This window comes from Apteryx mantelli, chromosome 3, assembly GCF_036417845.1.
Source record: "Apteryx mantelli isolate bAptMan1 chromosome 3, bAptMan1.hap1, whole genome shotgun sequence".
Classification (NCBI taxonomy): Eukaryota; Metazoa; Chordata; class Aves; order Apterygiformes; family Apterygidae; genus Apteryx; species Apteryx mantelli.
Window position 1 is genome coordinate 104,079,764 of NC_089980.1, and position 15,798 is coordinate 104,095,561.

At 37.8% G+C, this 15,798-nt stretch overlaps 1 protein-coding gene across 1 annotated transcript; it reads left to right on the top strand.

Moving 5' to 3' along the window:
- The first annotated feature begins 331 nt into the window (after window positions 1-331).
- On the top strand, window positions 332-14,447 carry TMEM30A (transmembrane protein 30A). Its single transcript, XM_067294100.1, has 7 exons — window positions 332-676; window positions 6,088-6,204; window positions 6,922-7,029; window positions 8,139-8,226; window positions 8,716-8,859; window positions 10,518-10,724; window positions 12,880-14,447. Exons 1-7 carry the CDS (start codon window positions 410-412, stop codon window positions 13,071-13,073), a joined length of 1,125 nt encoding a protein of 374 aa, XP_067150201.1. The 5' UTR covers window positions 332-409; the 3' UTR covers window positions 13,074-14,447.
- Window positions 14,448-15,798: the final 1,351 nt, after the last annotated feature.

The window sequence follows — 15,798 nt, forward strand, 5'->3', positions numbered from 1 at the left end:
TCCTTCGGACGGATGGGGACGACGTGGCGCCGGGACCGCCGCCTCGGCGCTCGGAGATGGCGGCCCCCTGCCCGCGGGCACAGCAGCCCTCAGCACTACGCATGCACTCTGTGCCCTCCCCGGCCTCCGACGCGCGAAATGAAAGGAAACGCGCACGCGCACGCCGCTCTCCCCCGCGCCGGTCTTTCCGCTCTTGCGCATGCGCAGCTAGGAGGGCCGTTCCCTCGCCCCGGGGGGGGCAGGGGCGTGGCCAGTGGTGTGCATCATCAGCTGCGCGTCCGCCACCCTCCCCCGCTGGCGGCCGAGAGCGCAGGCGCGGCGGCGGGTCACGTGCGGCGCGGGGTGTTGGCGTCGCCGGGGGGGCCGGTGGCACCGCGCGGCCCTGGGTGACGGGGCGCGCGGCGGCGCCATGGCGGTGAACTACAGCGCCAAGGAGGAGGCGGACGGGCACCCCTCGGGCGGCGTCGGGGTGCCGGGCGGCGGCGCCGTGGGCGGCGGCGGGGCGGTGAAGACCCGCAAGCCCGATAACACGGCGTTCAAGCAGCAGCGCCTGCCGGCCTGGCAGCCCATCCTGACGGCGGGCACGGTGCTGCCGGCCTTCTTCATCATCGGCCTCATCTTCATCCCCATCGGCATCGGCATTTTCGTCACCTCCAACAACATCCGCGAGTACGAGGTGCGCAGGGCGGGGGGGGGGCGACCTCGGCCTCCGGGGGCCCTGCCGCGCCCGGGGCTCCTCAGGCCGGGCAGGGGCCGAGGCGGGGGCGGCATCGGCCGGGGAAGGGCCCACGGGCCGTGGGGAAAGGGCTTGGGGTGGTGCCGCCGCCGCCGCCGGGAGCACCGGGCGGGCCGGCGGGCGGGATTAAAGGTGTTACGGAACATACACATAGCTGGTTTGTGCTTCGCTGAACGTCAGGCAGGAAAAGACAGCAGTGGATTCTGCGTAGGGAAGTGGAGATGGTTTATGTGGTTTCTGCGATGAACTAATACCTTGCCCTGTCTGTTTCAGTTTAGTTTAACACTTATACTCTTTCACAAACTACCATTAATTACCCCAGCTGAATGCATTGCAGTTCTTCTGTCAATTTTAAGTGAACTTCTGGGGAAATTAATGCCACATCTCAATGCCGATCTTGTTTTTCAATAGTCTTGATCTTGTTTTCAACAAAAAGTGCTCATCATTCATGAGATAACTTACAGTGATGGGCAATATCTGAAGTGTCAAGGTAATTATGGTTTCAAGACAGAACTTTGTGGTGAATGCATTGCTATAATTCTTATGTGTTAACAGTTTATCGTTGTAGATGCTCTCTGGGAGCCAGTGTGTTCAGAGGTAAATTTAACAGCAAAGATCCAAAAGAATGAGACCTTGAAGTGTCTTTTCTAATTATACTTATAAAAACTGAAAGTCATTTATACCTGAAACTTAGCCATACTGCTGTCATGAGAAATTGCTAACTATTTCTTAGAACTGAACCTTATATCAGAAGTCTGTTTGATAGCAGAATTACTTTGTGTTGTAAGGAAGCTTTCCTTTTGTGCTAGAAGACATGTCTTATGAACACATGTGCTCAAATTGACAGCTCTGATTGGTTCCAGTAAGCTAATGGGACCAAGATTAATTGTAAGGCGGGGGAAAATGTAGTTGTTCGTTGTGTTGGAGAATGTATATTTTATGGATCAAATCATTACCATAATTTAGGTAACCGGTCCTTTTCATATAAGTAATGTTCAGAATAGTTGCTTAATTGCTGATAATCAGTGGCAATGAAGCCCCATTAAGTAAAGAAATTGAGGTAGACAATGAATAGTGAATGAATAGTAGTATCTTTTTGTATATCTGGCACAACGCAAACAATGTTATAATAATTATAACCAGAAAAGGAAAACGACTCCTAAATTGTTTAGAACTAAAACTCCACAGTCAAAGAAAATAAAAGCTGAAGTTAAAAAATAAAGCTGAACTGTATTTTACAGTGTCCCAATGTTGTATGTAAGCTTATTTAAAAAAAAAAAATTGCTTCTTGTGTCAGAGTTTGAGGGTATGCATAATATTTTAAAGTTGACATAGGTACTTCAGAGAAGATTGCCAAGCTGTCCTGGGTATGTAGGCTTTTTTAATGACACCTTGTAGTCATATTTAAGATAAATATAATCACTTATTTTCAAAAGGACACTCAGTTTAGAAAAGTAACAAATGTGCTCGCTAACACTGACTTGCTGACAACTGCATTCAATAGCCATACTCTTGTAGTAAAACAGCATAAACTCAGATCCTAATGATTTTAAGGTAAATAAAATTGTGTGTGTGCGCATATATATATGCGCACGCACACACACGTATATTATATATATATATTTTTTCTTTTTTTACAATGTCTGGATCAGTGGAACTCTTTCCTATGGGTTTATCTATAAGGATAGAATATGCACCAGAGTTTCATTTGAGTCCAAAAATGTAAGCTACTCCTTTACTTTGTATTTCTGTTGTGTGCACGTTCAGAGATCTTATATACTATTGCTGCTTAGCAGCTCAGTCCTGTGCTCCTGCAGAGTTCTGTTATGAGCCACTGACTACATCTTCCCACCTAACGTGTGCAGTACTAAAAGCCATAGGTGAACTGGGAGCATGATTAATGCTCCCCTACACAATCAGATTGCATATACAAAGCAGAAGTGGCCATTTACATTTGGAAACAAGATGGAAGTTGGTAGCTCCCCCCCCACCCCCATTCTAATTTCAAGGCATTCACAACTGGAGAGGAATTTATTTATTTATTTATTTTTCTGAGTGGGTTCAGACTTGTGTTACCCACCTCACATGATGCTTTCCTCAGTGAGTTTAATAAGCTTTTCTGAGGACAAGAGGGACAGAGTTCTTGACTTCTGAGAGAATGACTTCAAGATATAGCAGTTGGGATGTGCAGGTGAAAATGGGGAAGCTTGTGTTCTGTTCTCTGATCTTCATGCATGTTTCATAAAGTGTTTTAATGCAGAAATTGCACGTGTGTATACACACACACCCATATATATATATGAGATTATCATTTTAAAAGAAGGTAGATAATACTTTTTTATCTCCTCCAGCTCAATTTTGGGGAAAAAAAAGTTTAAATTGAGAAAGGCTTTGCAGTTGCAGTATTAAAACCTAAATGAAGCATTTTACAGCCCAACATTTGGGCTCTAAATACCAGTGGAGAGTGCAATTCAAGGTACACCTGCTGCCTGTATCTCTAGCTTAGATGTCTCGCTCTGTGGTTAGCATGCTGGCTTTTGATAGTAACCTCCAAATGTTATTCGCAAATAGCTGTAAATTTAAATCTTGGAGACAGTGCATCTAAAAAGCTAGATGTGGTGACTAAGCTCTTTTAAAAATGTAATCGGAACAGGAAGCAGAGCTAGTTATTTACTCCTGCCTTCTAGACGATAGCCTACCTGTTAGGTGTGTGTGTGTATGTTTGTAAACTTAATGTATTGCAGTTGAGTAGGAGGTGTAATTTATGCCCCCAAAATACATATCTGTGTACAGTTGGAATCATTCCTAGCCCTTTCCTGGAATTAAATATTAGTATCTCTGAGAATTGTGCTGTTTTCATACAGGTGCAAGGATTGAGCAGCAAAATGCAGATTTTCCATTGATTTCCTTTATAAGCACTCTTCAGTTCAAATATGGAAGGTTTCCAATGGCTTTAATGTACCAGAATTATAGTGCTTTTATACTGGTTGTTCTTTAGCACTTTCTCATGATTTCAAAGGGGGTAAATATCTTGGGACTACCCTGAAAACAGTTTGTTTGTGTGGAAAATGAGAAAAGGCTACATGTTTTATTTTTGGCTTGTACCCTTAAAGGGTGAAAGAGCCTCCCCTCCACCCCCGGCATGGGGAATGATCATATTGACAGAGTATATTAAAATACAGGAAGAACTGAGCAATAACCAAAAAATTAACTTGGTAGGAAAGAGATCTTCTTGCTGTGCCTACTGCTCTGAAGTGCGTAGCAGCAGTTAGAAAGGCAAGTAGACTATGAGGCATTACTAGGAATGGAAAACTGGAAAAAAAGTAGATTGCCATTGCATATATCTTGAATGTTGTGTGCAATTCCAGTAACCCCATCTCAAAAATGATACAGAATTAGTAATAGCTACAGACAGGGGCCACAGGACGACTGTAGTTATGGGATGCCTTCTATGCAAGAAGTGGCTAAGTAAAATAGGATAAATTTGTGAGGTATGAAGTGTGTGAAGTCATAATTGGTATAGAGATTATGCATGCACAATAGTTGTCTTACTTCTCCGCTGTGAAAATATAAAGGAACTCTGGAGGACCTCAACAGCCTGAAAAGTTATTGGTGGCAGATGACTTTGATATGTCAAATGTCCTTAAATCACCAGGTGTTGAGAAGGCCCATCAAGAAAGGGCTCACTCTGTGGGTTTGTCATACTCAGCTGCTGGCCATTCCCTGGAGACTGAATGCTGGGTCAGATGGATTTCTGCTGTGGCCCAATAAGTTCTTAAAGTAATGATTTCATTATTTGTCAGGAGATGAAAACAGAGATCAGATTTATATTAAGCTATCTGAGAGCTTTAACAAAAGAGATGTAGATCTTGGATAGCTTAGATAAAGGGATAAAAGATACCTGTTGAATGTAACCTGTAAATGTGGATGCAGAGAGAAAAATATATGTTGGCAGTTACTGTAAAGCTCTGGGATAGTATCGAAGCTGACAGCATTGGTCAGAAGCATGGTTCTGTTTTGATATACATCACTTTCATGCTTCACACAATTTAGTTAATGGTATTTTTAAAAATGGAGTCTTTAGATCTTTTGCAACCTTAAAGTAATTGAGTTTTGCTCTTGATCTGAGTTCTTTAGTCAGTGCAGAAGTTCTAGGATATGGAGGTTAAATTTTTCTCTAAAGGAAATGCTCTGTTAAGACTACTACAGCAGGAGGGAGAAAAAAACCAATTAGTTATGAATAAATGAGATCTGTAGTTTGTTTAGAGCAGTGGTGGTCTGTGTTCTGTAGCTAGATAGAGCCCTTGAGGACTACTGATGTAGTGCTATTTCCAGATCAACATAAACTCAATATCTTGTTTAAAGGAAGCAAAGACTACATGATCTTGTCCGTCTCTCCCCTCTGATAGCTTCTGAAGCTGACTTATTTTTCAGCTAGGTTTGTGAGAAGGGGATGTCATCTGTCAGAAATCTGGCAGCAGAACAGAAACTGCAGAGCTGATCTGAGATAGCAGAAAAACAGGCTTCAGTCGTTCCTTGAACATTGAAACTACTAGTTCAAATGATACTTAAATAGTTTGTTGCCATACCTTGGCATGTGTTGCACTGCTTTGAGCTTAAATTCTAAATAGGAACTTCATATTAAGTTTATAAATAATGAATTATAGGCAGATGGAAGTTTTTTCATCCTACACAGCTAACCTGCTGAGCCCATGTTAATTATTTCCTGCCCTTCACATACTCAAGCCACGTACAAGAGATGGCTAATGCAATCAAGTGACTTTAGTCAGCTTGGGGCATAGAGTGAAGTCATAGCTGCTCAGAATGTCATGGCAGCTTAAGTTTGGTTTCATATACTTTTTTTTGAATGAGCCAGATTAACATTTATGGTTGTCTTGTCCATCTATGGGTATTTGCCATTCTTGGCAAACCAGTACTAATGTCTTCATCGTCCCTTCTTTTGAGAAGTCTTCTGATGCTATTTAGATGCCTAAATATGGGCAGCAAAGCAAAATCATATGTGAAAGTTTTTTTTCATATTAAATATCTAGATTGACTTTTAACCTCTTTGGAGAATATGCATAAACCCCAAATCTGCTTGTTATATATAGTATGTGTGTTTAGAAACATCATGGTGTCTGCAATATCTTTTTTCTTTTTTTTCCCCAGCAGGAGTGGTCCACCGCAGTGTTAAATTTGTTTGAGGCAGAAATTGAACCTTTAGATCTGAACAGGGTTTTGGAGTTGAGGTGGAACAAGGTTGCAAAGTGAATGCCATACCAACTATTTGGCTTATTAATCACAATTTTTTTTCCCTACCATTGTAAATTAATGACTTTTTCCTATTATAGATTGATTATACAGGAACAGAGCCTTCTAGTCCCTGCAACAAATGTTTAAATGTGTCCTGGGATAGCACATCACCTTGTACTTGCACCATCGATTTCACACTGGAACATTCATTTGAGGTATATTACCTTGTATACAAAGTAGAATTAATGGTTTGATATGGTTTATTTGATAATTGATAAGAGTGCTGCATTACTTAAGACTTAATTTTTTTTTTTCTCTGAAAGGACTATTTCTAGTTGTCTTATTAACCTGGATTTGATAGACTTTGTTTGGATGTGTTTATTTTTGTGTGCCTTTTCAGCAGGTGGTGAAATGGGTATTAATGTGTCTAGTGGGAAATGCATAATATTAACTGAAATGCTTCTGTTGTATACATGTAGATTTACTATCTATGTACTTGGTATGTGTCATATAGCTAGCCGGTAGATCAGATATTCTTGCATGATTTAGAAAAGCTCAGTTCAGCAAGAATTAGAAAAATCAGATAAATGTTTTCTGACAAATTGGAGGCAAACAGTGAGGCTTACGTGCTTAGCATTGGACGAGAGAAATGTTGGAATTTAGCACTGATGAATGTCTTGCTGATAGTTTATGGCATGTTGATGCTGTTTGACTTTAGGATGTCAGCTTACATTAGGATAGTGCTCTTCATGTACTGTCAGTGGGGAGAGAGAATTGAGGCTCCTAATTTACTAATGTTGCTGTAAAATAAACACAAAATTTAGAAGGTTAAAATTTAAGCTTTCTTTCAGTCACTGTTTTAATGTATTTCATTGATCTCTATCTTCTTTCCATGAATGAAAATCTATTTTGCTCCATCTTCCTTGTTGTAGAGCAATGTATTCATGTATTATGGACTTTCCAACTTCTATCAAAACCATCGTCGTTATGTGAAATCTCGAGATGACAGCCAACTAAATGGAGATAACAGTTCATTACTTGTAAGTATTTATGCCTGGATATTACTAAGCAACTAACTTCTGACTACTGCATAAATCACCACGTACTAGAGTACATATTTTAATAATACTTAGGTACTATTTTTTTCCTTCATAATAGAAGACAGTGTTAAAGAATTGATATTTTGGTTACAGGAAATGACTGTGTAATGTACTGTAATATTTTATGGTAATAATTTCAGTTAGTGGATGGCAATAGTGTACCTTGAACATTTCTCAGTGTTGAATAGTTTAAATCTGTCATGTTAACTTCAGCCAGTAAGATCTGCTATCTTTACCATTCTGTTTGAAGTTTTCATTTTCCTTGTAAAATAATTTTCAGTTACTTAGCTGCACTAGACCAAACTAACTGCTAAATGAACCTGCTTTTGTAGATTCAGGTTCAGTATTGAACTTCAGCATTATTAGGAAATATCTGTACAATGTATTCTGTTCAAAACACTAATGCTTAGGGCTAGACCACTTTTCTTTCCTAATTTTTAGGAGGAGTGCAAATATATTTGGGGCTTTATGTGGCTCCAGCCAGAATTACTCTCTTTTTTTTACTTGTAAGTGTTCTGAAAGGGGAGTTCCAAGAGGTTACAGCTGATGACTGACATTGGGTCTTTTTTGCTTGCACTTTTGGCATGTTACTGGAATCCTTGCAACTTTTTGCATTTTATGTTATACTTGTGTGGTGTGTGTGGTTTGTTTGTTTGTTTTTTTAATATGAGTCAGTATTAGAGAAAACAGACTAAAAAATACCCTTAATCAAAAGAATACTTGAGTATTCCTGATGGGGAAACTGCTACTATCAAAAGACTAAAACAAAAAAGTTCTAATAGATAGTTTCCCTTAAGAAAACAAACACAAACACCTTGTTTTTTAGTATGGCTTTTCCAATTTTATTTAGTTTTTATTCATACTTTTAAAAGAAAAAATCATTATGCTATCTAATATTCAATATTAAAGTATTTGTAAATAACCTGACTTAACAAAAGATTATTTTGTAATACATTTAAGATGTGCAGATTGAGGTATTGTAGTAAAAATAATGTTAATTGGATAGACCAGCACAGACTTACCTGCCTCTTTTTCTTTCTAAATATCAGAATCCAAGTAAAGAATGCGAGCCTTACCGCACAAACGAGGACAAGCCCATTGCTCCTTGTGGAGCTATTGCCAACAGTATGTTTAATGGTATGGTAACACCTTTAAATTAGCACTTAGGATGTTTTCATGATCTAGTGTATGTTTCATATTGTGTTGGAAATAAATCTGAGTAAAAACATCATGGTCTTTCTCCTTTTGAATTAGTTGTTCAGTATAAATAGTTATTTTGTGCTTTAATGCTGTTGCTTTTTTGTTTGTTTTTTGAAATAGCTGTCAGAATTGAGTTAATCTTATAGCACACAATAGATGGAAATACCTGTTGTGAGAAGCTGCTACAGCTATGGAATAGACATATAGATATTATATATGTATAATATGCTGCTATCTAATACACACAGATACTTACAGAATAGTTTGTGGTTGCAGCAGGCAGGTAATGTCCATTTTTTTGTTTGTTGTTTCTCCTGGAGATATGATCCTCACAGGCAGTGAAACTCTGTCAAATGAAAGTGTGTGGGGTTTTTTTTGTGTGTGGATTTGTTTAAGCTGATTTTTCTAATTTGAATTTCTCCTTAGATACATTGGAATTATACCGCATTGATAATGATACAAGGATTCCTATTACTTTGATTAAAAAAGGCATTGCTTGGTGGACAGATAAAAACGTAAAGTTCAGGAATCCTTCAGGAGATACAAATAACTTAACTGCACTTTTCCAAGGTAGGAAAGATTTGGAATTTTAAGAACAAAATACTAGCAGAACACTTCAAGTACACTTTGATTCAGCCTGAATTTTACCTCACTGACAACATCTTAATGAATGTAAAAAATACTGTGGTTCTCTGAAGAAAATCAAGTTAAAGACTACTCTAGAAGGGTTGCCTATAAATAATGAAAACTACAAACTTAATGTGAAAATGTGTGTTTTTTCTGTAACCATTTACACTGTGAAACCAGGACCTGTTTTTATTCTGCTTTTTGTTTTTTTGAAGTTCCAGAGAACTTCTTTCAGTCAGCAGCTTATCATCAACTTAGGCCTGTTATTCTTATTTTCTATGTTATGGGTAATATAAAGCTCTACTGTGCTTTATACTTATACAGGGGAGAGGGGAAGCCTATTTCACTGCAGTACAGCGAAGTATTAGCTGACAAAGTTTGTTTTTTAGTAGTAATCATTACCTGTCAGATGTGCATTCAGTCTTGATTAAAATAAGACGATTGAACTGAAAATACTCAAACAAGTATTCAAATAGAAAACTATTTTTAAAAGCCTTGTTTTTCTGGTTTCTTAATGCTCCTTGTGGCAATTGTTCTTTAGTTTTTACTTACTTTGTCTTTTCTGTGACACTTTGGCAGCTAATTCCTATTTTATGTTGTGGTGGTTAAAAGGTTCCTGGATTAAATGATTTTTCTAGTTGCATTTTTGGGTCATTGAAAAATCAGAGAATAATATTTTACATAAATTTTAATTTCTGATCTTTATTTCACTTGAAGACTGAAAATAATCTAATATGCGCACTGCTGTAGGGTTTGGGTTTAGCTATAAAACAAATCCTGCAATTGTTTTAACCAAGCTCTTTATATGGCACTTTCATTTAAATATGTCTACTGGTAGATTGTGCATAGTTTTCCAAAAACCTGATTTTTTTTTTTTTGTGATTAGAAGTGACTAAATTCTCTCTTGGTTGTTGAGTTAAATACAGTTTGGTAAACCAAAATTGTCTTTGGCCAGCAATGTCTAAAAGTAATCTTCCTCGGGGCTTTAAGGTGTGTATATGTATGCAAGGTATATAATAGCTTCTGGTTTAACCTGATGTGGGTTTATTGTTTAGTCATAGCCAAATTATATGTTACCAAAGTGATGCTACCCTTGGAAAGGCAGATAACTTACCCTAATACAGGTGTAGAACTATATTTCCAATAGATTTAGGAAAACAGTGTATAAGGCACTAGTGTGACATCACCTGAAATATTGTGCATAATCTTACTTGCTCATGGTCCAAGAAATGGTAGTCAAACTGTAACAACTAAACAGAGAAGTTGCAATCATAATGGAGAATTATCTCACTAAGGTAGACAAATATTTTGAGACAAGACTTCCTAATCTATATATAGGGGAGGAGAACTTGTTTAATCTAATGAACAGTGCTGGCATGAGAATAAGCAGATATGCATTATTATTTAAGCTGAAAAAAAAAGTTCTTATGCAGTCTAGCAGTCTTGCAATAGGAATGAACCAACCTGTGTGTTCATACTACTAAGAAGCTAATATGTGTTCTTTGTAATACCAGAATGAATTTTGATGACCCCTGTGTGTCATTTTGAGTCCCATATTTGAAATACGTTTTATTGTTATTTTTGTTTTTATTTAATCTTAGGCACAACAAAGCCTGTGAACTGGCCCAAGCCGGTGTATATGCTGGACTCGGAGCCTGACAACAATGGCTTTATCAATGAAGACTTTATTGTGTGGATGCGTACTGCTGCTCTGCCTACATTTCGCAAGCTCTATCGTCTCATTGAAAGGACAAATAACTTACAGCCAACCTTACAGGCTGGAAAATATTCTTTGGATATCACATACAGTATCCTTTTAAAAAACTTTAAAAGCTTCTAATGGCATTAGTTGGATTACATGGGTATATGTTTGTGGAAGTTCGGATTGAACTAGCTGCTTTTCCTAGGATCTCTGAAAAGAGATGGTAATGATGGTTGAAAAGTGTTAGTGAGAATTGCGTAGAATAATTACTGTCTTGTACTCCTATGCGAGTTTATAAAAATCAAGTTGTGTGTTCTGTTAGATGAAATTCAGTCTGTTTTTTAGGTTTCATAAATGAAATGACTGGGTTGGTTTAACTTCAGGATAGCTTTGTGAAGTCTGAGTTGTCTCAACTAGTTAGAGTATCTTCTGAAGAGTATGTATGATTCTGCAGAGTTGCCCAGAGCTTTTTTAGCCTAAAAATATATTATAGTTCCAGATCAGAAAAATTGGAAATATCCCACTTCAGAGAATGAAGGCTCTTCAGATGCATTCTAACACAGGAATGATCTGTAAATTCATAGGCTTATTGCAAATTTTTTTAAGTTAATTTACTTTCTTTGATGTAAGTGCAGTTTATCATAACACTTCTAAACTATTGTGTAGTTTGCAGGACTGTATTATGGTTTTGGGGTGGTTTTTTTGTGTGTTTTAAGCAAGGATGGAAGTATTCAATTAATCAAAAAATTTTCTGTAGAGGAGGCCTTTGTGACAAGATTATGGAGGCATATTAATCTGAGGGAAGAACTCATTGTATAATTTGCCTGACAGGCAAATTTTGGAGGACACTAGCATCTTCTGTGTCCTTAACTTGAACTCTCACAGGAGTAAAGTCACTCTGTCATTAACCTTCTTTCTCACACATTTTGTTCATGTATGTGGGTACTTTCAGTCTTCACTAGCTGTCTCGTGGAATAGAGGCTAAAGCCTTTGGATGGGGCATTTCCATCCGATATTTTTGGGCAAATACAAATGCAGTCTGCCTGTGTTCTGGCTGACAGGAAGATGTTTAGGCATAGTTCGGGTGATATTTAGCCTGAGCCAATAAGCCTTCTTGATACCTGTTACATGGCCTAAGTGCCATTTTCTGGTTCCTGCCTGAGTTTGCTTGTAAAATACTATATAGGCACACTTTACTTACTCTCAGGTTGGTAACATGGTCAATTTGCCGTGTGAATTTTTATTAATTGGCATATGCATTGCTAATCTTTTTCTGCCTTCTTGTGATTTTTCTATGGACTATTAATTACTGCCTTGACACTAAAGGGCATTGAATAGCTGTGAGAGACACCTCTCATGAATGCAGGAATGTAACCTTCGTTCAGGAGTTCAGGACCTGCTCTAGGTCCTTCTGTGGCAGTATGTATTGTTGTCAAATTCTCTGCTTGCAGACTTACTCCAGAACAACCTGCTCTGCCATGCAGTTGCTCAAATCTGTGTATAAAATTAAATGGCTACCTTCACAGTGAGAAAGAAATCAGGTAGCTTGTGTATTGTAAAGGAATTGAGAAAAGCATTAGAAAGAACAGAACAGAGGTGGCTGGTAGCCTAGAAATTTGAGAGTACATTCTCAACCTGTTAACTTTAAGCTTAGAGGATAATGACAAGACGTAATCTAGGACAGACTAGACTTTTTCGCCTCCAAAAGTCAAAGGCCAGAGCTGTGGATCAGGTGGATGATGGCCTGTCATTCTATTTTGGGCAAACTAAAGACTAGGCTGAAGTGCAGGAGGGTTGTCATAGTTACTGAATTGTTGAGGTCTGAAAGCTCTGAATCATTTGTTTGGTTGCTGCCTAATGCTCATTTAGATAGCTGCTTTAGTTGTCTTTGCTGCAAAACAGTGGGGAGTGCTTATAAAACTGAAGGAATGTCAGTTCAGTAATAAAAACTTCATAATTAAAGAATCTGGTTTTCCCTCATTTTATAGAAATTGTTTTCAGAAACTGACAAACTTATCCATTTACTCCTCACTTAAAAAGAGGTTGAAAACTCCATGGCATTTTTCTTGGAGTAGTTGACAGTGCATGGATTAGTCTTTGTCTAAATAAAGAACACTAAATCTTTAATATCTGCACTTCCAGTATTCACAGAGGGATGTTTGTGTTTGGAGCCAGATTGAAATGATCCAAGATTTTAATGTGCTAGACAAAATACAAATAGGTTTGGGAATGTGCTTTTTGTTTTCCTATATGTTCTTCAGATTATCCTGTACACAGCTTTGATGGACGAAAAAGAATGATCCTAAGCACCATCTCATGGATGGGAGGCAAAAATCCCTTTTTGGGAATTGCTTACATCACTGTGGGGTCCATATGCTTCTTTTTAGGAGTTGTATTGCTGATCATCCATCACAAATATGGAAATCGAAACACTAGTGCAGACATTCCCAACTAATCTTGCATTCTGAAAACCAATGTACTGCATGTGCATCAAGGCCAGTCCAGAATGGATCCAGTTTTTTGAAAGCTAAATCTCTGCTTATGTCACTTCTGAGGATGGGTGCATAATTTTTTTAAATCTAAACCCCCTTTTCCCTTCGCGGTGGATTAACTCTTGAAAATGACGGGTATACAATTAGCTATATTGATTGTATCTCTGCTTATGTCAGAAACGATTTTCTGATGTTTGTGTCTAACTGGGCAGGCCACATGATGCGTATAGCTTCTGTTCCCTTGATGCATCTGCTGCTTGTTTATGTGCTGTGTAATGTCAGTATGTGCTGTGTAATGTCAGTATGATTCAGTACATATAGATTGTGTGGAGAAAGACTGTTATGACATACTGTGTAAATTTTCAAGACTCTTCAGAATTCAGGTGTCAGTGCTGTTGAAAGGAAAAGTCAAGTCTTTAATGTTTTTTCAATTGGAAAAATTGTGTTGTGTGCATGGGCTCTTATGTTTCTTGCTGAGATGTTAATATATTTATATAAGTTGTTAAATATTTTTCCTATGTCCTACCCAATTCTGTTATGTTAAATACTCAGCGTGCGGTGTAAATTACAGCACTTGGAATTCTTTTTATATTTACAACAAATGTGCCTGGCCAGTAAACTCGCATCTTGTGAAGATATTGGAAAACCTATTTGTTAATTATCTGCATGAGTCCATTCTAAAGTGTGATCTAATTGGGAAACGCTTCCTGCAGGTAGAACCTGCTTTGTTCTAATTTTCTTTGCTTTAATTCATTTCTAGTACTAGTTTACCTATTGTGCTTGCTGGTTTTGCTTTTTATGAGCAGCTCCAAACATTAATCAAGAAGACATTAAAATATTTTTTTTTTCTGTTCATAAATCTGATTTGGATAGTTCTTTTACTGAAGGAGTTTCCTTATTTTCTTGAGGCATATGTATTCCTAGCAGGCTTTGTTGTAAAGGAAAGGTCATACTCTGTTTTCTTGTTTGGAGTAAACACATTAAATTCTTGCTGTGCTGAGATACTGAATTACAGAAATTCAAAAATGGAGATGACAGTAGCCTCTCTTTCAAATACAGGTTGAGCTTGCTGTGAAACCAAATTTAAATGTTGCGGTTAGAAGCAAAGTGCAGGTTAGTGTCTTAAATCATATTACTGAAGGGTTCACTTTTTGGGTTAATTCAACATTAACTGTAACCTGTAAACTATTACTTTTTGGTGACTTTTTTTTTCTTTTTTTTTTTTTTAGATGATGCACATAAATTGTAATGTATATGGTGATCACTTTATATGCAACTAGCTTGATAAAGTAATGAATATATATTAAAAAGAACTAATAAATTCTGCAAACCACTTACTAAGATTTTATTTTGTTCTTTAAGATGCATTTAGTTCACCTGGGTAAAAAGATTAAGTGTGAATGCGATTCAGGCAAGTTATATTTCTAGGGTTGCATATTTGTTACAAGCTTGGTATCTATTGCTCAATATCTAGCCACCTTCTAAACAGTACTGTATAAATTTATCATGTATACATGTGACCATTTTTTACTGAATTACTTCTTTTGTGTAATCTTTTTAAGCTAGCAGTTTTAGTATATAAGTTTGTATGAACTGTGGAATGAGGTTAGTTTTCCATAACTGCATATAATAATTTATTTGCATAATTCAGTGATGCAGCATAGGGCCATTTAACACCTAAAAGACTGTTTAAGATTCTACAGTGTTGTATCTATATGCTGCTGGAGTTATAGAATAAGGGTATGTAACTTTGATATTTGTATATTGCAAAGCAGAAAATTCACACAAAATGCTAAATAAACTGGCTTTTGTCTGTAGAGTAGTTGCTAGTCCAGAACTTACTGAGCAAGCAAGGGGACTTCTCTCAATTACTGATTATTAACATATTTTGATTTTTAAACTGAGTGTCACTTTAAATGTAAGTACATTTTGTTTCATTCATAATTCCTATCTCTTTTTCAAGTAGAGAATGCTGCCTTTTGGGCTGCATTCAAAATTAGAAAAATATTTTTCTATCTCTACCTTGAAAAGTATTTTCAATACCTTACCTTTTTTGTAGTGAACACAGCTGTCAGTGCTTCTCTGATCTTCTTAATGAAGTGCACCAGGATAAGTATTGCTGTTTCCTTTTTGTTACAATTAAACTTTTTTGTCCGCCAGTCCCTAGCAGTAAATACTTGTCCAGCAATGTGCCAGACAAGTTTAAAATGCCTGTAAAACCATAAAATGCCAGATTTGGTGAACTCTTCCTGTTCTCATTTGTCATGGTGTCACATTGATAATTAACTTTCATGATACTTGGACTTTTTTATTTTTGATAAATTGCCCATATGTAGTGTGTTCAAGGATCAAACCACAGTGACCCTAATAACTGACACTTCTCAGGGGCAGTGTTCAGTGTTGTGTTTGGATTTTACGGCCTGTGACGTGATTCTTCAGTGGCATCTTTCAGAGGAATTTGCTACCAGGGTTCACTCATAATAGAAAGAGCAATGCTTTTCCTCTCTCTGAATGCTAGTTGTGTGCTTTCCAAATCCATCCAACTGAGGCAGGGCCCAAAGTGTGAGAGATGGTAAGCTTCCTGGAGGCTGCTGTTGACATGGGAGCCTGCTTATAAATGAATCTTTCCTGGAAAGAGTAATTTGGGAAGCTGAGATACAGCCCTGTCTTTTGCAGGAGGTCTGCAAA